Source organism: Halictus rubicundus, chromosome 18, assembly GCF_050948215.1.
Source record: "Halictus rubicundus isolate RS-2024b chromosome 18, iyHalRubi1_principal, whole genome shotgun sequence".
NCBI classification, from domain to species: domain Eukaryota; kingdom Metazoa; phylum Arthropoda; class Insecta; order Hymenoptera; family Halictidae; genus Halictus; species Halictus rubicundus.
In genome coordinates, this window is record NC_135166.1 from 7,959,917 (window position 1) to 7,984,998 (window position 25,082).

At 44.3% G+C, this 25,082-nt stretch overlaps 1 protein-coding gene across 6 annotated transcripts in view; it reads left to right on the forward strand.

Moving 5' to 3' along the window:
- The first annotated feature begins 4,489 nt into the window (after positions 1-4,489).
- Positions 4,490-25,082, forward strand: part of Obsc (Obscurin) — a 46,863-nt gene continuing 26,270 nt past the window's right edge. For 3 of the 6 annotated variants that reach the window (XM_076803410.1, XM_076803415.1, XM_076803412.1), the window contains exons 1-8: positions 4,490-10,935; positions 11,821-11,930; positions 14,551-14,709; positions 17,866-17,988; positions 18,100-18,270; positions 19,307-19,388; positions 19,806-19,901; positions 24,956-25,048. In XM_076803410.1, coding sequence (XP_076659525.1) covers positions 6,340-10,935; positions 11,821-11,930; positions 14,551-14,709; positions 17,866-17,988; positions 18,100-18,270; positions 19,307-19,388; positions 19,806-19,901; positions 24,956-25,048 — 5,430 coding nt within the window. In that variant the 5' untranslated portion in view covers positions 4,490-6,339. The remainder of the gene's footprint in view (positions 10,936-11,820; positions 11,931-14,550; positions 14,710-17,865; positions 17,989-18,099; positions 18,271-19,306; positions 19,389-19,805; positions 19,902-24,955; positions 25,049-25,082) is intronic. The other 3 variants (XM_076803411.1, XM_076803414.1, XM_076803413.1) reach the window with 3 other exon arrangements.

Sequence of the window (25,082 nt, forward strand, 5' to 3'; positions counted from 1 at the left end):
GTGTATAGAAATAATGCGATAAGAACCATAAAATGCGTCCAGGCACAGACAAATTCTTGTAGCTTACGATCGAGCTGTCGCGTCGCTCTCGTAAATTATTGCCACGGAACCGGCCAAAACGCCGTGACAGAAACAATTCGAAATAAATCAGTATCAGCCTTGGACCGTCGCGCGGGTACTACTTAGCTGTAAATCGAATCATTATCGTCAATCATTGTGATAAAACGTTCTTAAACGGGGAGCGACGCTTTAAGAAACGGTATGCACACTTTGCACCTTCAAGAACGCGAAAATAATCAGGACAATTGACAGAATGTACTAGGTTGTCCCAATAGTTTCTTTCGCAATGTGTATATTTAATATTGTTAGATAACAAGCAACGCGATCACCTTCAACATAGACACGAGATTTAATTTCTTAAAAAATACGTTTTTGTAAAACGTACTCTTGGGACGATATTTCTTTATGTATTTATAGTTCCTGAAGATCTTTGGAAAGAAATGAAATAGAGAAGATCACCGAATGTAACATGAATGCAATAATAATTACAATGAAGCAACAACTGACACCATTTTCTTTTTATTAAGGGTTTGACATTCTTCAAAAAGTTCCAAAATTCTAAAACTAAATTGCTGAACGTACAATAAATTTAAAGAAACCATAGAAAGTGGAAATATTAAAATTCTGAATATAAAAACGCACAATTACATAAACATTTCGAATAGCGAAGTTCTTGATAGAAATAATGAAGTTGCAAAAGTCGTAAAAGATTAAAGCGAATGGTACGCGTCAGACTGCCATTTTGGTCCGAAATGCGCGTGTTTACCATACTTAAAGGACCAGTAAGTCTCCGCACGTCGTTCAGTTTGATGAATCACTCATAATTTAATATACAAAGCTATCAAGCCAAGTTTAAACGTCTCTTATTATAGCACCAGCTTTCGACTCCGAACCAAAATTGTTTGTCATTTTAATTACCGTAGATCTGTAGCCGGCACAGATTGCTGTGCAACCGAGGCACGTTCCGCTCGTTTTTTGGCGTAAACATTATCGTTCCCGGGTGTGGAGTTATTGCTGCCAGCCCCTCGACCGTCTGCTAGTCGTTATGGGATTAACAACCGAAACGAGCCGAAATCCCGTTTTGAGAAACATCATTCCGACGTTATCGTTTCTTAGAAGGACTATGGCAGTCTATAGCGTTCGTTCGAATCCGTTCTACTCTGTTTACGACGATTTTGGCCAAAGGAATAGGAAAAACAAGCGAATTGCGTTCGACGATTATGATCGAACGTTCCTTGCTACATTTTGCGACAAGATCGAGACGCATCTGTTGGCAACGAAGCGTGCACGCCTATCAAAATTTACCGGCGTTTTAATAAGTATTCAACCGATCGTTCGAGAGGAGTGGGAAAAGCGTGAGGAAGACACGGCGGGTCTCAAGTTGATTGAAAAATGGTAACAGGTGTCTTATTCATCTTTCGCAAATTGCGTACGATGACACGCGTACGCGCCAGATTTATTACCCACTACATCACTTGGGCTGCTCGGATGTATATCGAAATAAATAAACTTGCTTGTCGGCGGCATTAGTTATCTCGACAATAACCGATTTCCACGCGACGACCGTGTTCGATAAAATTATTCGATTCGCCCGGCTTTCCCGCCGATTAAACCCTCCTCGGTTTCCGCTTCCCTGTTGCTCAATGGTTCCCACGATTTTCCCGCGTGTTCGCCGCGGATGGTTGCGCTCCTTCGATAATTTTAGAGGATCAAATCGGGCGCAATATTTCATATCGCGGCGTAACCAGGTCGAGAATAGTTTCTCACGCCCGAACCGCCCGGAAAAGCGGCACGATTTATATCAAATAATGACGCAACCGGTCCTAAAGAAAGAAATCGGGGCCTGCAGTAGGCGGTCGTGGCAACAATCGACACGCTTTAAATAGCGGGGCATCAACATTGCCCTTTTCCATCCCTGTTTGCTAAATAGCTGCTGACCGATTCGGCTCTACTCGCGTTTTCGATATTTCTGTTTACCATACCCAACCGACTGGGCGTACCATTTCTGTTCGGTAGGGTGAATGTACCAGTAAGTGACCAGTTAAGAGTAAGATCATGCTACAATTATTTATTACTTACTGGTACACTCACCCTATATACAGTCAAACCTGTTTTTACGCGGTAGATAGGGACCGCATAAAAGAAACTTCATAAATAGCTATAACAAATAATTTTTTACAACATATTAAAGAAAATTTTTTTTGTGCGGTGGAGAAGGATCGCATAAAAAAAGTCTCACTTAGAAAATATGTCAAAGATTTACGAAATAGCGAGAAAGTGCTTTCCAAACAAAATAATTAAATTACACATGGAAACATTTTAAAAAAATTTAATTTTTCATTTTAAACACGGAGAAATTTTCAAAATTCACATAATTTAATACTACTCGTCATAGTCCAGAACGCGCATCTTCTTGTGATAAACTGATTCAAAATCGCTTTCGTCACTTGAAGATATTAGAGGTGATTTATTTTTTGTTACCATGAAGTCAGTTTTTGCGATGACGGTTGTTTGATCAACTGCTTGTAAACGTCACAATAGCCAGATGTACATGATCGAAGCTCGTTTTGGAATCTCAAACTCCTTTCGGAATTGTTACCTACTTTAAGAAAATGCTTTTCCAATTTGTTGCAAAGCAAGGGTGTTATAATGCCAACACCGTTGGTATTCATATACCGCATAAAAAAAATCGCATAGAAAAGGACCGCACAAAAACTAGTTTCACTGTACAATTTTGAAAAGTGGGAAGAATTTCACTTTATCCACTCTTCTTGTAGTCAAAAATATGTTCCTGATTTTATTAAAATTGATAAAACCCCTTGGACATACATAATGTCGGTAAAAGTGTTGACATCTCCCCTGTGCACATAGTTTTCGAGCAAATTTAAGTAGCAACCAAAAAGACCATAAAATTACTCGAACCTTATCACGTATTTAGATTTAGTAAACCATTTTCGTTTAGCGCCAACTTGAAATTCATCGACAATTCCCAAATCTAAGCAACTTGAGGGCTTATGATCGTGATGAGATAGGAAATGAAAAAAAGTGGGTTTCTTAAGAATTTTTGTGTCTGGAAGATTTTAAAGAGGGTCCTTTTTAAATTCCTTTTCGAACGAAAAATGTTTCGTAAAATTGCTTTAGCAATAAATACTTCCAATGGAAAGACGCTCGATTTTTGTGAATCAGAATAAAACTGAGGATCTAAAAAAAGAAATCTCTCCTTCAGAGACTAATTATTTGTCTCTACAACAAGAGTTCAAGCATTTGAAGTTAAATCAATCATTTCGAAGATATTTCGGTCACAGATTTTGAAAACAGTTCCGAGAAACATTCTTCTATTCATAATTCCCTGTCAATACACTAGCCAAACTTTGTAAGTCTTACTCTAGCTGTAAGCTGGTACACTTAAATAAAATCTGAAGGACTGAGTTCCTTTGAATTTTTATCTGAGCACAACCCTCAAGGGGGTATTCTGATTTTCGAGACCTTTTTTCACCAATTTTTAGGAATTTCTTTCAGATCAACTATTGAACTGTTTTTATTAGGATTCTGCATACATATTTATGGGTATTTAGAGTATGCAAGTTATTTTTCTTTAAGCAGAAATAATAAAAATTGAATGAGTTATATATTTTTTATAAAATATGTTTTGAGAAGCTTGTGTTACCACGAATCCGGTCCTTCTGCTGATCGAAAACGAAAAAATGAGAAAGCATATGAATCGGTGTGAATGTGACTATGGTCTGAACCAAAATAAATGAAAAATCTTGATTATTTAATAATGGCATTTCAAACATTGTTGGCACTGTAATGAAGATCCTCTCAAAATTTCCAGTCAATCGGTCAATTAGAGCTTGAGATGCGGTGGTAACAGTTACGAAAAAACTGGTTTCGAGAAAACGCGTTTAAAGCTTCAACTAGTTTCGAAAAAATGGTCATAACTTGGTCGCCTCAATGAATTTCAGTATAAAATTTTGGGGAAAGCATTTTTAAGGTTCTATACTTTTATAAAACACAATTTTAAAAAGTAGATTTTTTGCACCAATTACACGAGAATCCCCCTTAACTAAAAGCGAACTGGCGCCTGCGAATGTTCGCCGCCCAAAATCCGCTAAAGTTAGACACGTCTTTCGAACGCGACATTTTCCAGTGAAAAAAAGAGATTGAAAAAAGGACGACGATTTGGACTGGAATCGCGTACCAGAGAATTCCCTAGGGGAATTCCCTCGGTGACGCGAAAGGCTGGTTCCCGTCCTCAGGGGCCTGAGCTAGACCCTTAGCGCGCGCGTTCACGCTCGTCTACCCGGAGCCGGCGTACTCCGTTCTAAAGATGTATTGGAGAAGTGTAAGAAGGGTAGCTATTTCTGGTCGTGGGGAGCCGAGAGACTCGTCGCGCAAACGGCTCTTAGCCACTTCGTACATCGAGTAGTCTGGCGTTCGCCGCGTATCGCAATACGTACGCATTTCGGTGGGAACAGCGCGGGATGACACGCGTGCCGGCTCCGTATCTCCTCGCAGTGATACGCGGCTAGAAACGACATCGATCCGAGGAAGATAGATCGCGCACGAGACCTACATGGTGTCCATCGAAATTCTCGTCCGAAATCCGACGGCTCGTCTGACAAGCTCTTCGCTCGCGACCAAAGCTCGCGTTCCCAACGATTCTCTAATCTCCGATTCTTCGTCTCGCGAATAGTCTGTGATTGAAGGCAATCGGTGGGTCCACGCGATCGATCTCAACGAACCTCCATCGAGCACGGAATTACTGTACGGGGTGAAAGTGGTTCGGAACAGGTGACGCCGTATATCCTACGCTAGCTGGTTCCCCTAATCCATCGTGTTCCGCGAAACGGCGTCGGTCTGACAACCGATATAGAGTGCAGTGCACCGGCGTGAAAATAGATGGTGGTTGGTGAAGATCGGTGAAAGTGACGAGGTGGAAACAGTTGCCACGTTGAATCGCCCGGGGAAGACGGATAGGGCTCGCCGCTGGTGGTTATCGTGAATTAGCGAGGATCGGGGACAGCGTGTCGTCCGCCGTGTATAATTCACGGCTGGTGGTGTCCGAGTCATCGGCAACATAAATATCATCGAACCCGCCGTACTCGCGTAATAATTCAACGGTGCCCGCGTGTCATCGAGGATTACACCACTGAAAAAAACATTCAGAGAAAACCTGGTTCTCTCGCGAGCCGATAAATCGAGGAAAAAAACGGCCGGACAGGATGAGTGATGCGGTCTGACGTCGCGGCGAGCAAATATGTCACGCTAACGTCTGTCGTCGCTTGACGCCCCGTTGCCAATCGAGAGGAGATTCGAGACAGCCAAGAATCTTCCCGCGGGTTACCTGGCGGAGGACGAAGAGGAACGGTCACAGCTTTGGTGCCGTGTTGGAGTTTCGAGGGTCGAGGAACGGTCAGCGCCACGGGGAAAAAAAGATTGTCTTTTCAACGACGAGGAAATCGTCGAATTGGCCGGCTACCAGGCGGAACGGAACGAACGAGGGCTCCCACGGAATCCTCGCAGGCATCCCGCACGTAAAAATAAACCATGGCTGTGTCGGGCCGGAGCGGGCCGGTCGCGGGTTCGACGAAAACTTTTTAACGAGCAGCCGATGGAAACGACCGAGGGAAAAGTTACGGGGCGCGCGAGCCGCCCAGGCTGAACGAATTAAAATTCCTACCGCGGCGAGCAACGAGAAAGGAGGCTGGCCTGCTGCTGGCTACACGCGTTCTCGACCAACCAATTTTTCCGAGGGAAAAAGTAATTTGGGTTACGGACGCGTCCCGAGACCGCTCGACTGCTGCGTCAGTGACGCACGTACCCGACAAACCGCGAGTACGGTTTCTCTTTATTTCGAGCGAACGAGAGAAAAATAAGAGCAGCGTGCTTGTAAAGTGGTCGGAGAAGCTTAAATGACTCGCGGCAGCCTCAGTTCGCGAGCGGACGTGCACGAAGCTGCGGGAAACCGTGCGGCATCGAGGGATTCGCTCACCTCCACGTGGACGAGTTATGGCGAGAGAGGGACAATGCGAACCGAGACGCGCGACGACGCTGCACGCGTTCACTGACGTCGACGCGGACGCCAAGAGGAAGTTACGAGCGAGTGGTCGGGAACAAGAGTCCTTTCGAGGGGATGCCAAGCTTCTAGCAGCCAGACGACATTAATTTCGGCGGCGATCAATCAAATCGCGTTAAATCTCGAATGCAACGGGGGTATCGGGAGGGGGAGAGAAATTGGATCGATGAGAGCGTGAACGAACGAACGAACCCAAGACAATGTCCTTCTGCAGGATAACCGGGCGAAGCAGGGGCCTGCCCAAGCCTAACTACTTTCCGCTGCTGCCACCGATCAGCCCAGCAGACGCGAAACGCTTCTGCCGCATCACCGGCAAATCCTACGGGCTACCCACACACCATTACATTCCAGTCCTGCTGGGCGTGCACAGCCACGACAAGTCGAAATGCAGAATCACGAACGCCTCGGGACTGGGACCGCACCACTACACCGCCGGCTTCGTTCTGGGCGAGAAGAAGAAGCACGTGATTCTCAAGGACTATCGTTACGTGTTCCCGATCCTGGAGGGCGAGGGCGAACAACAGAGAGCTCTGCGGGATTTGCTGAACACGAAACAGCCGGCTCCAGAGGAGGAAATAGCCAAGTTCGTCTACACTGTGCAAGAGCGAAGATGCAGCCTGGTGTTCCCATCGAGGCTGGAGGCGGCGGTCAGGGACGGAGACGTGAAGGACGTTATGCTGTCCAGGGACTGCGACACCGTGCTCTTCCGGCTGAAGCAAGGCAAGAACGTGTCGGTGGACTTCAAGAACCTGGAGGACTTTGAGAATCTGTACGATGGCCTGGGACCTAGGGAGGACGTGCTGAAGGAGAGAGAGAAACAGGAAGCGGAGGCTAGGAAGCGAAAGAGGAAGAGGCAGGCTGGGCTGAGTTACGCGAAGAGAATCTTCGAGGAGAAGGAGAAGGCTGCCGAAGAGGAAGAGGAGAAGAGGACGAAGCAGCTCAAGCTGAGAAGCGTGAAGGAGGAAGCCGAGGAAGCGAAGGTTGAAAGCTGGAAGAGCGTTGATCTGGAGAAGGCTAGAATTAGGGCATGCGAGCTGGTCTCTGTTACGGGTTCCCTGAAGGAGGCCGCCAAGTCTCTTCCGCAAACCTTGGACTGGAACTCGTTCCACGAGGTGGCCGAATCTTCCCTGCAACCTGTGGTCGACAAGCTTCCCACTCCTATCAAGATAGATCCTCAGATCATCGAGCAGGGTGCCTCGTCCGGATGCACCAGTCCTGTTTCGGAGAGCACCGGAGGATTCGAGGCGATATCAATCGTGAAACCATTGACGCCGCTAAAGATAGAACTCGAACCTGCTCTGCAGTCGGCCATACAGAGCATGCCGGCGAACGATATGAGGGAGGTGTCGAACGTGAACATGAAGCTTTTGGAGGCCGGCGAGCAAGCGTTGGAAGAGTTGCCGAAGGTGGAAGAGATCCCTGAACTGGTGCGGAACATCGGCAAGGGTAAGGAGACAACAGCGCACCGAATCAAAGGTCTGAAATTAGATATAAAGTCCGCGCAGAGATTTATCGCCGGCCAAACCGTGCAGACGCCCGTCGGCCCTATTTTCGTACCTGGCCAGACGCTGCAGACACCTCAGGGTCCTGCGTTCGTTCCCGGCTTGACCGTGAACACTCCTGACGGTCCTGTCCTCGTCCCAGGTCAGATACTGACGGTCAAAGAGCAGGATGATAAAAAAATGTCGGTCTTCGTGGCTGGTCAGACTTTGCCTACCGAAGAGGGACACAAGTTCCTCCAAGGTCAGACCTTCCACACCAACGAGGGAGCGAGATTTGTCCAGGGTCAGACTGTGCTCACCGAAGAAGGACCCAAGTTCGTTGCCGGTCAAATGAAACAAGACGGAACCTTCGTCCCTGGCCAGACAATCCTGACTCCCGATGGACCGAGGTTCATGCCGGGTCAGACAGTCACCGATCATCATGGCGAACAGGTGTTTCTCCCCGGGCAAAGCGTGCAGGTCGGCGAGTCGTGGGAGTTCGTGCCTGGACAGTGCATAGAGTCCCCAACAGGGGAAACAAAGTTCGTTCCTGGCCAGACGGTGCCGACTTCTCAAGGATCGCAATTCGTCCCTGGCCAGTACGTCACCAACAACTCCGGTGAGGGTCGCTTCGTTCCTGGTGTCGTCAAGGATACGGCCGAAGGCGCGACGTTCGTTCCAGGCATGACTCTGGACACGCCGAAGGGCCAAAAGTTCGTCGAAGGTCAAGTATTGAGAACATCGGACGGCGAGAAGTTCTTCCCAGGGCAAACACGATCGACCAACGAAGGGTTCGAGTTCGCGGCTGCCAGGAAATTCGACCAGGTAGTGTTTCACGATGCTGGGCCCGTGGGCATACCAGTGGACCCGAAGACCGCGAATGTGTCCATGCAGCAGAGCGAGATTTTCGGTCACATGGTCCAGACGGAGCGGGGCGTGGAGTTCTTCCCAAAGGACGCGAAGAAGCTTCCCGAAGGGAGGAGGATCGTTCCAGGACAACTGGTTCGCGGGGTAAAGGATGGACCAAGGTTCGTGCCTGGCGTGATGACGGAGGATGGTTTCCTGCCTGGTCAGATCGTGATGACGGAGAAGGGCGAGCAGTTCGTACCTGGCCAGGTGATAGACACCAGCACCGGGCCGAAGTTCGTTCCTGGGCAGATGGTGGAGACTCGAACGGGGTCGAAGTTCGTTCCGGGACAGACTGTGGAAACTGCTGACGGGCCTCGCTTCGTACCAGGTCAAATCGTCGAGACCAAGGTCGGACCCACCTTCATTCCAGGCCAGGTGATCTCCACGGAAGACGAAGGATCTAGATTCGTACCTGGCCAAGTGGTGGACACCCCGGATGGCCCCAGGTTCGTGCCGGGTCGCGTGGTGGAGTCTGGGGAGCTGGGTGTGACCTTCGTGCCTGGACAAATCGTTCAGACGGAAGAGGGGCCGCGTTTCGTCGCCCCGGATCTAACCGACACTCCCGAGGGAGAGGTGGAATTTTCTGTCCAAGGATTCGAGGTCACTCCCGAAGAACTGCGGCTTCTGAGGCCACAGCATTTACATTACAATCCCCACGTTCAGCATCAGGGAGAAACGAGCATCGACGCTAGGATGTTGAGACAGTTGTCCGAGGCAGGATTGTCAGTAGGAAGAAAGGTTGCCACCGACTTGCCAGCTGTGGACGTTGACGTGGACCCGACAGCGACAGCTTTGGAGCACGCGTTGGTCATGGCGGAGAAGCTCGGTTTGCATGGCTCAACAGCAGTCAAAATGGCGCAGATTGTGTCCACCGTTGCCCAACTGGCGAAGAACATTGCGGTCCAACAGGAACTGGAGGACAATTTCGTCTCCCCCAAATTGTTGAAGAGCAACAAGTCTTCGGCAGTCTTAAACAGCAACAACAATGACGAGGATCGTGGGAATGGAGCCGAGGACGACGACTGGCTGCGGAACGTCATCAAGACAGCGATGTCCAGCGCTGTTCTTGCGATCGCGAACGACTCTTTGGAGACCGGTACAGAAGAGCAACAAGATTTCGTTTATTCTTCCATCGGCGAGGCTTTCAACGTGCTCCTGCGGCAGAAGAACAGGAATATCGAGGAATCCGTGGAGGAGATCCTGCAGGTACTTCTGGTCCCTCAAAACAGGAGCAACCTGTGTCAATCTGCTCTGATAGAGCTGATCGAGAACAAGAACAACAAGATAGACATACTGAAATCCACCGTGGTTGGTCAATCTTTGAAGGACGAAGTGGTGCTCGACAGATTGTCGATGGTTCTCGAGGAAGACCACGGAACGGACCTGGTGGGTCCTGCTTTCAGGACCGTCTCGAAGAACGATCCGGAACTGGTCTCCCGAGTTCTCCAGAAAGTGTCCGAAGAAGTGTCGACGATAGCAACGGAGAGAGAAGCGGCGGAGACTGTTCACAAAGCGATCGTCCACGCGGTTCGCGAATCGAGCGAGATCAGAGTGCAAGAATTGCTGAACGACGAGGGGGAGAACATCAGGGAGATGCTTCTCCAGGCGGTTGGCCTAGCTAGAGCCCTGGGCATGTCGCATATCGCGAGTAGCCTTCTGGCGGTGATCAGCGACGAAAAGTCCACGCAGGTGTTGGCCAGCGACAGGGTGACGCTGGACGTTCTGAAAAGGCTGACGGTGATGAGGAAGCTGGCAGAGGAGAGGCCGCCGTTCATGCACGCCTTGACGCAGCTGTGCAGCGACCCTGAACTGGCGAGAACCGACCCGAGGCTCAGGACTCTGGTCCGCGAGAGCGCCGCGCTGATGATCGTCCCTGAAGAAGCGCCGTTGCAATCGTCCGCCGATGTGCCCAGCGTTCTGCTTCACTCCGACAATAGCCTGGCGATGGAGGAGTTCCTCTTGAGAAGAAGCCACCGGTCGTCTTCTATTTTTATGATCCTGAAGCAGGGCATGCAGGCCGTGGTGCCGAGAGAAGCTTCCAGATCGGTTCTCACGGGTCAGGTGGCGTACACGGTCCTCGACGAAGACGGCATCCGCCATTTCGAGCCGCTGCACGTGTTCTCCGCTCTGAGACTCAATCGTCCCACCGCTCATCGCTTCTCCATGTATTGTTGCCCCGTAGCCAAAGAAGACGACATGGACGTGGAGATGATGTCCACGTTCACAGGAACCACCTCCATCGCCAGCAGCCTCGATGGATCCGGGAACGGAACCTGTCAGAAACAGGAGAGCAATGGCGTCGTGCTCTCGAGATCCGACAGATCCTACGGCTATTCCGCCAGCAGGGAGAACACGCCTAGTTTGAGGAGATTGAGCAGCTTCCAGCAAGACAATAGCTGTGAGCGGGTAATGAGGGAGATGGTTTTGTTTTCTGCTTAGAGCACTTATAAAAGGTGCCACGTATAATGTAATCCTTTCTATCGATGGACATGAATCATTCGTTTAATACTAGTTTAAAATAATCAACATTGTTCGAGCTCGTAATTCGCTAGAAAAGGGATCAAAGTAGGATTGTAGCTGGCGATCTACACTTTACGCTCCTCTAGATTTTCTACGACATCTTAGAGCGTAACTATGTAAAATTTGATTCCAATCAGTCCTAAATCTCTTTCTACTCGAGCAGAAATAGTATATTTGTCTCTGTTCATTATTGAAAGAATACCAGCCATATACAGTGAAGAGAAAACCAATAATTAAATACTTGGAATAATATACTGTAACTAGTACATTAAACGTAATAGAATTAGAATCGTTTCTCAAGCTACACTAAATGTAAAATCATGTGCTTCTTGATATCTATGGGACTCTGTTGTAACACTGCGTTTACGGAACACTAAAAGTAACTGTTTTACATTACTTCATAAAAATAACAAGAATGTATTTATTTGAATTTTTAGCCATTCTTTTTATAAAATATACCCAACGAAATAAAATTGTTGAATAGTTCCTCGTGGATGCGTCTTTGCAATCTCAATAATCTAAATTAAAAATATTAGAATCGGCATTAAAAATGATTTTTTAAAAAATGGTTTCATCGAATGGTTCGATTTTGAACATTTTAGAACGTATGGAATCTGTAGTATTACTTAATTTTTGTTGACGTCCAGGTTCCGGTAAAAGGAGGTCCATTTCTTTATGCTACAAATTATGCTCCGATTTATCGCGCCCTGTAACATTGGTTTGTTAAAAGTTGAAGCCGCCACGATGTCGTGTTTCTCTTCTGTGTTACAGAAAGCCCAGGACAACTATATCGTCGTGAAGGATTACAAGAGCGACACGGACAATTTCTCCGTAAATGTCGGCGATATCGTCGAGGCCCTCGAATACGCGGATCCAGCCAAGTAAGCAGCCAGCTTCCAGCCAGCTTCATAAAACGAAGGGAAAACAAATGATCCGCGCTTTTGTTTTGTTGGATCGTTGACTCCGCGTGTCGGGGCATTTGCGTGCGCCGTTAAAATTCTATTTCCGTGTGTGTGCAACGTGTGCGCGGCCGAAAATAATCCTCAGCCCCTATATAGCCTATAGCCCGAGGGATACGGGCTTGTTGCGAGCGATCCGTCACTTTCGGAAAACTCCTCTGCTTCTCGAACACCTAATCAGCCTTTCCGTTAACAGCTGCCGCTTTCGTTAACGCTGTTCTCTGTCACATTATCCTAACGCATTACGCTAGGTCGGAAGATTAATTGAGCTTAGCTACTGTCTGTCGCATTCTTCTTAGACTATTTTTTCTGCAACCATTCGCCCCTTGCCTTGCGACTCCACTCGCGTGAAAGCTCTTTCTTAGACTGTCTGGAAAGCTGCGAATCTTTTTTAAATGTCAATTCAGACCTTCGCTTTAACCCTCATGTCAGTACCCCACTATCAATTTCTTTTTGCAACTCCGTTAACAATTACATTGACGAATAGCAAAATTATTGTAGATTTTTATGCTTTTCTACGATCGCGTGAGAAAGTGCAACATCATTGAACATTCTAGAACATTTTGTTTATTGACATAATGTGGGTCAGTCGGTGGAAAATATTTGCAGCTTCTAGTGGAAAGACTGAAAACGTTTTAAACATCTTCGTCAGTTCAATAATTTTTAGAACCTCAAAAATAATTCTTTTGAATTTTAAATGTTGATAGAATGATATTTATACTCGTTGAGATCTGTACGAAATCTTCAGCACTAGTCCAATAATACAAGGCAAGGGGTTAAGCGAACCAACAAGTGACCCATTTTTGAAGCAACAAGATCTTGCACGTTAATGTAAGGAATTCTTTTTGACTACTCTTTTTTACAATGTAACCTAGTTCACTTATCGACGCATCAAAGAACCGCATGTCTCTGACAAGTCGCCAGAAAATGCATGAACGAAACGAGGGGGGTGAGTGCGACCCAGTGAACGTGGCACGGCCTGGATCTGCGAGGAGAGATTAAAGCACGGCGAGTCCGCGTGTCAAACAGCAAAAGATCGGCCCGCGAATGGCTCCCCTTTGCTTATTTTCGCGACGATATTTTTACGCGAACGACGTTTCGCCAGCGTATCTCGGCCGCGTTTATAAAATACGTCGACAGCACTCGCGAGTGCTGTGCCGCGCGGCAGATGGAAAGTTTCGCGGTGAAAACCATCAAGCTCTCTCTCTCTCTTTCTCGCGACTTGGTTCATCGAACGATTTCTCCGCAGCATGATCTTCGTCGGCCCGACGTGGTCGCGTCGACGGAAATACGAAGTACGCACCGTCGAAGACACCTACGATGATCGAACTTCGTCGCACAGTGGTCCCTTTACTCGAAAACCTGGCCAAAATGCAATTTTCGAAGTGTACAGCAGGAAAAATCTGCTACTGTACATTTGCTATATACAGGGTGGAGCGGAGATCGTAGTACAACCGGGCAGGGGGTGATTCTACAAGTAAAAATGAGTCGAGAAAAAGAAATAATATTTTTTACAAAACGCTAGACATTTAAAGAATTTAAAAATACTGTTGTATCGTTGTCGACTCTATAAAATTATTACGGAAAGAAATAAATGTCTACGTGGCTCCTGTATATTGGGATTAATACAGCCAATTTTTATTTTCCATAAAAATCTGCAGTCTCCTTATTACTATTTTGAACAACATATTTACATTGCGTGACTAAACCTTTCAAAGAAATCGGGAATATATATGTTTCTATAATAATTAACTGCAAAACTGGTTTGAAATTAATTCATTAAAGTTTTTGTTCTAATTATTCCGTAATTATACACGAGAATCGGAAAATACTCGATTTTCACCAAAAATTAAAAGCAATTCTTATTATTAGACTGCGGATCTTTATACGAAATAAAAATTTTCTACCTGAATTGCAACAGACTGAAGCAATGAACAGACTGATAGCAATTTATTTTCTTTCTTAATATGTTTAATAGGCTGAAAATAATGTAACAGCATTTTAAAATTGTTCTAATGTTCGTACTGTTGTAAAATACGCCTACCCATTTTTGTCATAAATGCATAAAATCCGCAGTCTACTTATTATATTGGTACAATTTGATTTCCCGTTTTTAATTTTACATTTTTGGCAACATATTCGAATTCAACAGTTCCGAAAACATAAGAGCACCGATTTCATAAAGATCGTGCGAAATTTTTAATTTTGGCCATGTTTTCGGGAAAAGGGACCCACTGTGTGTCGAGCGCTCGCTCAAGGGAAATCCACAGTGTCCGCATGAAGAACGCCTAACTGCCGCAAATAGACCAGCATGCCCGCGAATATCGCCGATCGAGCCGCATAACAAACCACCGGCCTGTTTCGAAGATCGAAAGCGTCCCGACGATGTTGCGCGCGTTTTAACTAACGGCTAAAGCTTGCTGCTATTAACGGCGAATAATATTTAGTCTGCATGAAGCCCGACTAAAATCGCCGTCGAACGATTCGGTACCTCGAGGGCACGCGCGGATGCCTGTATTCTCGGCGTTTCGCCGTGTTGTAGGAAGATCAAGCTGGATCCTGATCTGGAGATCGGCGAGATAGACAGCATGCTGGACAACTCGGCTGCTTGGCACAAACTATCGGTCAGACCGCGACGGAAACACGCTGATCCTCGCTCGAGAGGCATTTCGAGGTCAAGCTCGGACGTCAGCCTTCAGAGGTATCGTATCTTTCACCGTTTAGCCGCCGATACCTGGCTGGTCGCATCTAACACCTGCTTTCGAGATAGCTGAGAGATTATGGGGCCGTTCTAACGGTGGACGCTAACTAGACTAGCACGCAAGCTCTAGGAATAAGTAGAAAGCATGACGAGTGCAGAACCTACCTTAGGAACTGAGAGACGTGCCAATATCTCTGCAATCCTTAGATCATATTGCTCAAGCACATATCTGATACTTTCTATGCGAGGAAATGTATCCGGTTCTGGTGGAGCATTTAAACTGGATGGTCTAGAAATAAGAGGATGCTTCAAACGGGAAGGTTCTAGAGGCAAAATGCGATAAACGGTTAAGTCTCTATCAGCAGACAGTTTATAGCGACACTTGGAAGTCTCAAGAGAGCTCGAAGATTCAAGACAATCTCAAAGATCATCGTCAAAGCGGGTTCCGCATTGAACTCTGAAGACTCCGCCAAGGACGCGGCATCGTTAAACCCTCAAGGCTGTGCTGAAATATCGCCTCGGCAGGTGCGAGGTGACCAATATGTTGCACTTGTTCGACCGTGCTCGAATCGCTATCGTTCGCTAATTCGGTGATGTCCTGTCGAGAATCGGAAGGATGTAATAAGAACGTGTCGAAAAAGGTTGAACATCGGCTCGATGGTCGAACATTATCAACGGCTAGATAGCGAAAAGATGGGGGAAAAAACGGCATCGAAGGAGGATGACTTGTCGCGGCCACGCTTTCACGTGGCCCCGCACGACTATATCCGTGCACGAAATATAGCAACGACAGGTGCTCCGGTCTAACAGTAGCCTGGGCATTACGTTAACTTCGGAGCCAATGAACTCGTCGTATTTCAACCCTCCGGATCGGACCGAAACGCCTATTTACTCATTAAACATATCGTTTGTTCCTCGATCATACGTGGACACATAATTTCGGTTGTTTATTAAGGTTCTCTCGTGCCGCTATTATCTACATTTAATGGCGTGCCGTCTGACAGTGATTTCTCTTTTCGAGGATAGAGTCCCTTTGATCGGAGCGTTACCAGAACTCGTTTGTTTGATCACGCTTCACCGAGGAAATCTGCTAATTTAACTATGCATTCCCACTATTATTAGCGTCTCCCACGTGATTGGCCTAGTCTTTTCTGCCATAAGAGCTGAGCTCAAGTCTTATCCGGGAACGATCGTCCCACGACAAATCTGAATTTCTGACCGGAGAATTTCGGCTGGCCGCGACAAATAGCGTAATGTCCTGCGCAAGGATGCCCGGATATCGTTACATAGTATGTAATATTAATATCGATGATGTTTCTACTCGGTTCGCTTTAGAATAATACCGACCACGCTAATTTACGACGACGTTAATGAAGATGAAGCGCTTATAAACGTCCCTACGGCAATAATATCCTGAGACACTTCGCGTGATTGGCTGCCCGCCAGAATAGTTGCATAGTCGATAATATACAAATTATCCTTCGGAAAGGTGTTCCCGATGTTTCGCGAAATTTCAACAGCGTGATAATCGCATTCGGAAAAGTACGTCACGAACCGCCATTAATATCCCGTCCGATGATCGCGATGACAGCGCTGAGAAGACATTTTGGAGAACGCGGCGCGTCGCGTCGTCGTTGCGTCGTCTCGAAACGAAATGTCGCGCGGCTAAATAAAATTCGGTTGCATAATTTAACGAGCGCCGCGTTTCGTTCTATTGGCTCGCCAAGGGTACCTCGATTCCGAGGAAGGCGAAATATCGGCCAGATCTGAAAATAAGTTCGTGTAGCGGTGAGGATTCGCGTTGATACACATCGATTCGGTGGTTTGGCAACCGCACCGTTCAATGGATCGCGAGTTATTTACTATTTGCCACGCTAACACGTTACATTCTGAAATTTTGTTACGCATTTTCTGGTGAGACTAAAGATCGTGCATGATTTACAATTTTGTCGAGCGAAACATACGGCAACATTCGCGGCAAATATTCCACCATTTTACGTAACGGCACGGACATTTTGTACTCCGGAAGTAGTACAGGACCAATCAGACGCAACGTGTCATCGCGAGGAAAATATCCTTTCTTCGTCATATGTATTCAAAAGTATAGGTGAACAAGCTGGTGGGTGGTCGGAAGTTATATTTAAGTATAGTGACTAATTCGTCTATTCGTCGTTCATTCAACAGAACGCAAAATTTGTTGGCGGATCGTTCGGCCCATTAGGCCTTGAAATTGTCAGTACCATGTAAAATGGGCCAGTGGATATTACTGGCGGAGGATCTGAACGTGTTCGTACTAAAATTACGTTCGCGGTTAATCGTACGTCGAATATGAAATCTGGTGCGTCCGTCCTATAAGCGATCTAATTACCGGGATCATTAAGACCAACTAAAATTTAGCACCAGTTCTATCTTATTAACCCTCAGCTGGTATCGTTGGGTCTCTGACCACCCGCAACTGTTTCAGTTGTTGATTCTGTGGTTGCCTCCTCTTTTATGCACAAACCACGCAACTATTGATAACATTTCAGACAACAATACTCATCAAGTAGACAGTGGATTTTTATGCGAAATAAAAATTATACTAATTAATCATTTTGACAAGCTGGCACTGATGCATTGAAACATTTCAATTCTTTCGACCAATCTCATTAAATTGCACCTACTGATTTTTACCATAAACGCATAAAGATGTTCTACTCATCGGTATACATACAAACCATAAGTGGATTATGAATAACCCCACGTTACCAATTACTAGACTGCGAATTTTATGCATTTACAGTAAAAATGAGTGTAATTTCAAACAGTGAAACGATGAAAAACATTGAAGAATATCAATACATATTTTGCAACTTAATAAGTTCACTAGAGAGAGAGAAATACATTCCTGTTTGGTTCCTACGACTTGCAATTAATGCAAACAATTTTTATTTGCATAAAGATCCGCAGGCTACCAATTGCACACCCGAAATGTTACCACACCAACTAAGGGTTAATATTGTTTGGACATCAAAGCATTGTCGAGCATAGTAGAACGTTCTAAAATATATGAAAAATTTTGCTAACCTGTCGCACATAAAAATCAGTGTTACTTTACTGTAGAAATAAATTTAATTAAAAAAGAACATTTTGTCTGATTGAAATTTTTTCCCGCAGAGTGTACGTCCGCACAGTAGACTCGAGGGAAGGATGGCTGCCCATGTCGATTTTAATGCAAACTGCCCTAAGCGAGGACTCAGCGGCTGGACACCGACCCGAGGACTCGCATTATCGAAGAGAGTGAGTACTAAAAAGAACGCTGAACGATGCTGTTAATTTTATTGGAGTGTAAGCGTTTGTTTTATAATTAAGAGATACGTTGTGAGAGATAATAATGATTCTTTTTTGTAGGGCGGTGGTGAAAGAACTGGTCGAGACCGAAGAGGAGTTTGGCAGGGACCTTCAGCTGGTCGTCGAACGATACTTGAAGCCGCTCGACAATCCGGATGTTCCACGGATCGTGCGCGATAACAAAGACATAATTTTCACGAACCTGAAGCAGATCGCCGATTTCCACAATACGTACGTATAACGAACACGTTGGCAAGAGAAACGAAGTTCACTGCGACACATTGAACCAGACATTCATTACAAACAGAACAGTTTCTATTTATTATTCTATGATTCACGTCACAGAGAATACGAACGTTGTACTTATTTTCTTCGATCTCGGAAAAATTAAACGAAAAGCTTCCCGAGTCTATCGATCGTAAAATGTTCAAAATATCTTATCGACCTTGCTCACAGTATTCTTAAAGAATCATTTATCACAGTTTTTGTCTTCCGGTCGATCGAAATTTTCAAGCAAAGTTTCACTAGAATTAAAAAGTGAATGTCTATTTTCAATTCCCAATTGTAATTCGATAAAGAAAAGATACGAGAGTCGAGCTAAAACGTTCAAAAGAAACACGCACACACGATACACGCTGTACACATTCGCCAACGTACGTTTTTCTCTCTTTAGATCGTAAAATGGCGTAAGTTCGATAATGAAACATAGTTTGTATGATCGTGTGTTGCGTGGTGGTTGATGTAATCCGGTAGTCGAACTAAAACTGTTGGTTCCTGGAAAGTTTGGAGCACCTCCCCTCACAGTATGTGCGAGCACGCTTTCATTGACCCCGTAAATTTATTTTTTCAACGAAAACGGCAGCGTTAAATAATCAAGCAGCTGAAACAGATCTGAAACTTCTATTTTTTGTCTGTAACCAAAAAACATTTAGTAGCATGTTTAACCGTGTCGTTGCTCGTTGGAAAGTATTCAGTTTTTGACCCCCTAGCTCCAGGAAATAAAATAAGATTCTGCCATTGTTTTTCACTCCCCAAGATTATTTAATAATGTCATTGTGACTTACCTTCGACGAAAACCCCCTGTTATTTAATCAGTATTCAGTAGTCTAATAGCGAACCGCATTGTGGACGATTAACAGCGCCGACTCATTCTCAATGTTATAATATTGCACCCCTAAATGTCGCACTGAATAGAAGAAAGAAGCGGACCCCGGCTCGTAGGCATGATGTGTGATTTAGCGTGGAAATTAATTCGAACCTTACTTAGATCGTTCGGCAGGGTGTTGATCGAAGGCGTCAAGTACTATGCAGATCAGCCACGTATGCTGGGCAAGACTTTCCTGCGATTGGTAAGGCTTTACACTTTTCTCCAAAATAAACGAGGAAACTTTTATCTCCGTAAACTTTTCGACAATACAAAACAAATGAAAATATTTATTTTACTTTAGATCAAAAATCAATATTCCTTTCCGTATTCAATGTTGGGAACGTCCACAGAGTATTCTATTGTCAAGGGCGATCCAAATGGAGCCAATGCCAGAGAAAAATTTGTTTCTTAAATCAATGAATTCAGAATTATATTTTTTCGTCGAAGCTTTTGTATCATTGCATTTCACGTAGTTCAAGGTAGCACAAAAGCTTAAACATGAAACATTTTGACTTGAGCACAAATGGGTTTATCTGGCCAGAGTTTGACAAATTAGAATCAGTTTAAAAATTGTCCGTATAAAAAAGTTAATATTTAAGTGGACCGTTCGTTCATCCAGGAAAGGGACTTCGACAAGCACGTGGCCTACTGCAGGGACGAGCCAGCTGCGCAGGAATTCCTACAAATGAACGATGCCGCACGAGAATATTTTGAGGTCAGTCGCTTGTCTATTAAATCCGCTAAAAAAATTTTTAAAAATAATATTCTCAATGAAACGACAAAGTTAAAAACATACAAAAGCCGAAGTTCCCCTATTCGATCGTTGGTAAGAAAGATCTCTATGCACCATCTTCTTATTTCAGCGTTTGAACACCGGTGGCCGTAGAACTTAGGCGTCTTTTCTTTTCAAATTTGAAATAAACATACTTCGAATAATTCTAAAAACGCGTATTCAACCGAACGTGTTCGCATTTCAACTTGTTCGAAAGTAATCAAAATTTTTACGGTATCAGAGGATTGTTAATAAAATCTTAGCCCTCGGGCATCGCGTTCAAGTAAATTTTTTTTTAATGCGATCGGATAGGAAAATTCTAGAATGGGTAAATGGCGGAAGATGTTCCAGCCCGTTCCATGAGATAGCTGGTCTTGTCCATGTGAATCGGAGGAAATCTCACGATTACGTAACAAGCGGGGGTAAAAGCGGGCGTCTGTCCAGCCCCCGAAATAGCTCGGTTTATTCTCGACGCGCGGAACATCTTTCGCTCCTCTTGCTGATGCACGACAATGCTGATGCCCCGCAAAGAAAAGGAAGAAAGCGCCACGTTATCGGCCGGTGACGTCGCGCTGCTGTCATTACGCGATGACAGCGTAATCCTCGTCCGATGATAGAGAGCACCGTTCACCGGTCCGCGCTATATGCGGTGCAGGATCGTTCTAAACTTGCGTCGACATTTATTGGTGCACCATACACCTTAGAATCGATTAAAAGATTCTAACGAGTCTATTAAGATCCGTTTCTCTTAACGCCCACCCTAACACCACTCCCAATTCAGACACACCCAATTCTTTTTTTACACGATTTTTAAATAACTCGGTCAAAAAAAGAGATGCGTATGGATATACAATTGATCCAAAAAGTATTTGAACACTAAATTTTCTTGAAAATCTACCTGTCAAAGATGCTTGAAATCGGCGAACTTTAAGCACGCGTAACTTTTGAACCAGTAATCTCTGCGCACTAGAGATGCTAGCGCATCTTCCGCGCACTAGAATTTAAAGTTGTATGATCTTTTCGTCGAATTGTATAATATTACATTCAGAAAAGTTGAAAATTTTTGGTCCCCTGAGTGGAAGTTTAACCAAAATTATATTAATAAACAAACTCGCAAAGGTCATAAGAGAATGGAATTAACTTTTGTGCAGTGCTCTAGAAAATGAATATTTTATTCTTTTGTTAAACTACTTTTTTCTCGTGAACGTTTGTAAATGAATTGTATACGCTTTAGGTATAAATTGTCGCAATTCGTAGAGTACGCATTTATATTGGTGCGGTTTCGCAGGAAGGGCATGAACAGCCAGAGTCGAATGAGTTCGTTTCAAACCTGAAATATCTCGCTGATCTTCCGAAAGAGTCAGAAAGTGGCGAACGCTAGGAACAAACTTGCAGAATCACGTGATCGTTTATTTTCTCAAGAGCAGATGCAGAATCCCAGCAGCAATGTTAAATTATTGATACATCCGATTTATGCGTTTTTGCTAAAATCGTAGTTAAAATACATAAATATTGATTCCGGGATGTATACAATTTTCAATTAATTATGGACAGGCTCGAATGTGGAGATCCGTTCTAAACATTGTTGCAATTACAAACCGCGCAGTAGCTGTTACTCATCATTATAATTATAATACACGAGTATCGTGGGTGGCCAAGAACTATGCGTTAAAACGTTTCGTTACATTCGGTCTGTTGTTCGGTTTTTTCAACGTGATTCGACCTGTTATTTCTGGAGACTTGACTCAAGTTCGACGAGATTTTCACGGGATTCTCGAGACCGTTTTAATGATACGGCATTAAAATTAGATCGGTCCGAATCGTGTCCGGTTTCAGGCCCGGTCGCACCAAAATGCATTAAGACACTCGTAGATTAGACGTGTTTACGATCTGCCTTTCCGTTTGTCTCCTGTTTTAATTGGATTCGATTTAGGTTTATTTCGGTGGCCATCATTACAATTGGCAACGACATGGAATAGGCGTCTCAGGGCTCTGGCGATAGTGTTATGGCATCGATAGGGTGGCCCGTCTGCCTTTCGCTTTCCCATTACTCTCGTTGGAAAATTCGATTACATGAAACCGTAGGCAAAGTGTCGAGAGAAGTCCGAATGCGACAAATTTGTTCAAAAACTTCCTGAATTATTCTAGTATTATGTAAAAATGTTCTATTATTATTTCAACCTTCTTGGGATTTGAAGCTGCAAAAAAATTTTTTGCAAAATCTGTATTATCATCTACAAATGGGGAGTGTACTTCCTCGATAGAAATTAATTTTACATTCGAACTGGAAGAGTAACATGTGTAGATGGAAATAATAGTAACAGTTAGACTGCGGATCTTTATGCAAAATAAAAATTTCCTGCATCATTTACAAGCTACCGGTACTAAATGAAAATTTGTTTCCTCCTTTGATAATTTCAATTGGTTGATAATAACGTACCGATACGTTTTAGGTTTCACCTACGCACTTTTGTCATAAATGCATAAAATCCGTACTCTAGTAATGGTTAATTTAATAGTAGCTTTTCGACGTATAGTACATGTAAGAAGCTTAAAAATGACACAATACAATAAAAATAAGTAATTGTATATAACTACGGACGAGAACAAAAGAATAGAAGAAATTTGTCCAACAGATGAAAAGAAATATAAAAATAATAATATAATGAGGCTATTATAAAATCAGATGAAAATCGCCGCTGGCTTAATTGCATTCAAAGTTATGTGCAAATGAAGTGATGCTCCTTATAGCTTTCTATATCGTAGAGCATTTTTCCAGGCTCATCTACAGTAGAACCTCGATAATTGCACAAAATAGTATTTTCTGTTTAATTATCTTTCATTGGTTTACTGAAATTACTCAACAGTGAAGCTTTTTATTGCATCTCTTTTACTAGCAAATAATATAAAATTATTGTTGTATGCTATTGGAAACATAACAATATGTTCTGTAATAAAAGAAGTATTATTAGGTATTAGATTCAGGTAGATTATAATAGGACGGAATTATAGATACAATATTAATTCCATTTGTTACCGAACTTCAAATAAGTAGTAGTTTCGGAAGTGTTGATAATAACTTGATCACTCTCTGTAATATCAGCAGATATTAGCGGTGTTTCCTGTTAGATACCGGGTGACTCCTTAAGTCTGGAGAAGCGTAGACAAGCGGTGGTCTCGAGTAAAAGGTGCTCACAATCCGGAGACGATCCGCGTTGTTTTTGTGCGTGGTCAGTCCGCGAGTTCGTCCGGCGTCTAAGTATAGCCGTGGCCGTATTGGTCTCCTGGCGGGTGATTTTCGGTAACCACCGACTGCGGAGGAAGAGAATCGACAGAGGAGCAGGGACCTGGTCCAGTCTGCGACCAGCCACGGTATCTTCATCGAACCAACGACTCGAAACACGAACAACGGTTGTTTACCTCCCTTGACCTCCGCTAAGGTGCGTCCGCCCTTCCGGTTTGTCGGCACGTCGTCTTCCGTTATCCGCGTTCCTCGTCGATCATTTGTTTTCGGCGAGCCGCTCCCTTCATCGACGCTGTTTCTTTCTGTGGAACCTCGTTCTTCGATCCAAAAAGTGCTACCGAAATACTTAGTGCAAAATAGTTGAAATAGTTCGGCTCCTCTCAAGTCGACTTGGAAAATCTGGAAATTGCTTGGCTATCGTTCTGCCGCCATCTTGAACGTACAATATTTAGTGCCATTGAAATACACAGTGAAAAATAGTTGAGATAATCTTCCCCCTCTGAAGCCGACTTGGAAAATCTGGAAATTGATTGGCCATTGATTTTCCTCCATCTTGAAAATTCAACATTTGATACCGTCGAAATATTTAGTGCAAATAGTTGGAATAGTTTGTCTCCTCCGAAGTTGACTTGAAAAATCTGGAAATTGGTTTGCCTCCATCTTGAACGTACAATATTTGGTGCTATTGAAATACACAGTGAAAAATAGTTGAATAATCGCGGCCCCTCTTAAGTTGACTTGGAAAGTCTGGAAATTGATTGGCCAGCGATTTACCTCCATCTTGAAAATCCAGTATTTGGTGTCATTAAAAATACGTAATGGAAAATAGTTGAAATAATTTGCATTATTCGGTTGACTTGGAATATCTGGAAATTGGTTCCGAGCTTTTTGTTAACATTTGCCGAGTCGAGTCTCGAAGTGTTAAATGAAAATAACACTGTTCGCGACGAGTTCGTCACTGACTGTGACGACTGGAATAGTTGTGCTAAATTTTCGGAAGGGGATTCTTAGATTCCAGATTCTTACTAACCGAAACATCTTCGAAAAATTCTCTTCGAATATCGAGCATTCCGCTCGTCCGACGAGCCTTTTAACATTTATTGTTATTACTATCGCAGAACGTCACCTCGTAAAACGGCTAGTTTGTCTCGGTTGATTTACCGTTCGTCTGATTGCGAATAGTTGCGTGGAAAATCCAGTCCCATCCAAAAATACGCGAGTCTTCATCCTGGTGTCGAATTACAGTGACGGCCACCACGTGGACCAACTGTGCGAATTAATTCTAATCTGCAATCTTCCTTCTTTTCGACCAAACTTGGTGCATTCGTAGACGGGGGACACTCGATCTCTTTAAATGCCTGGAGCTTTTAATCGTTCGCAATATTCGTGTTCGAGTAAAATAGGATCATTTACATAAATTCAAATGACAAAAGCTTGGTTCCATCTGTTCGAATTGTGTTCTATAAAAATTATTCGTCACAGAGATCATCTCATTAATTTCTATTACAGTAATTAGTAGATTGCGGAACAGCAAAATGGACCTCGTAAAAATAATCAAAAAATTGGGCAATGCAAATTTTTGATAGAATTTGATATAAGTTGTGATTTACTAAAAAGATTCGCGATGAAAATTAAATTTTACGTAACTTCGGTGCATTTAAGCTCGTCGGCGGGAACATAAATCAGCATACGCTTCCTCAATCGGTTAATTAGCCAGAAGGGGCAGTCATTTATCTGAGATTCTTGTTTGCAGGAGCTGAGCCAGACTCTCCGTGACGACAAAAGTCTATCGGAACATTTGAAGCTTCCGATACAACGCATAAACGACTACCAGCTCCTACTCAAGGTAACGTTCACCGATGAACTCGCGGGTTCCCCCT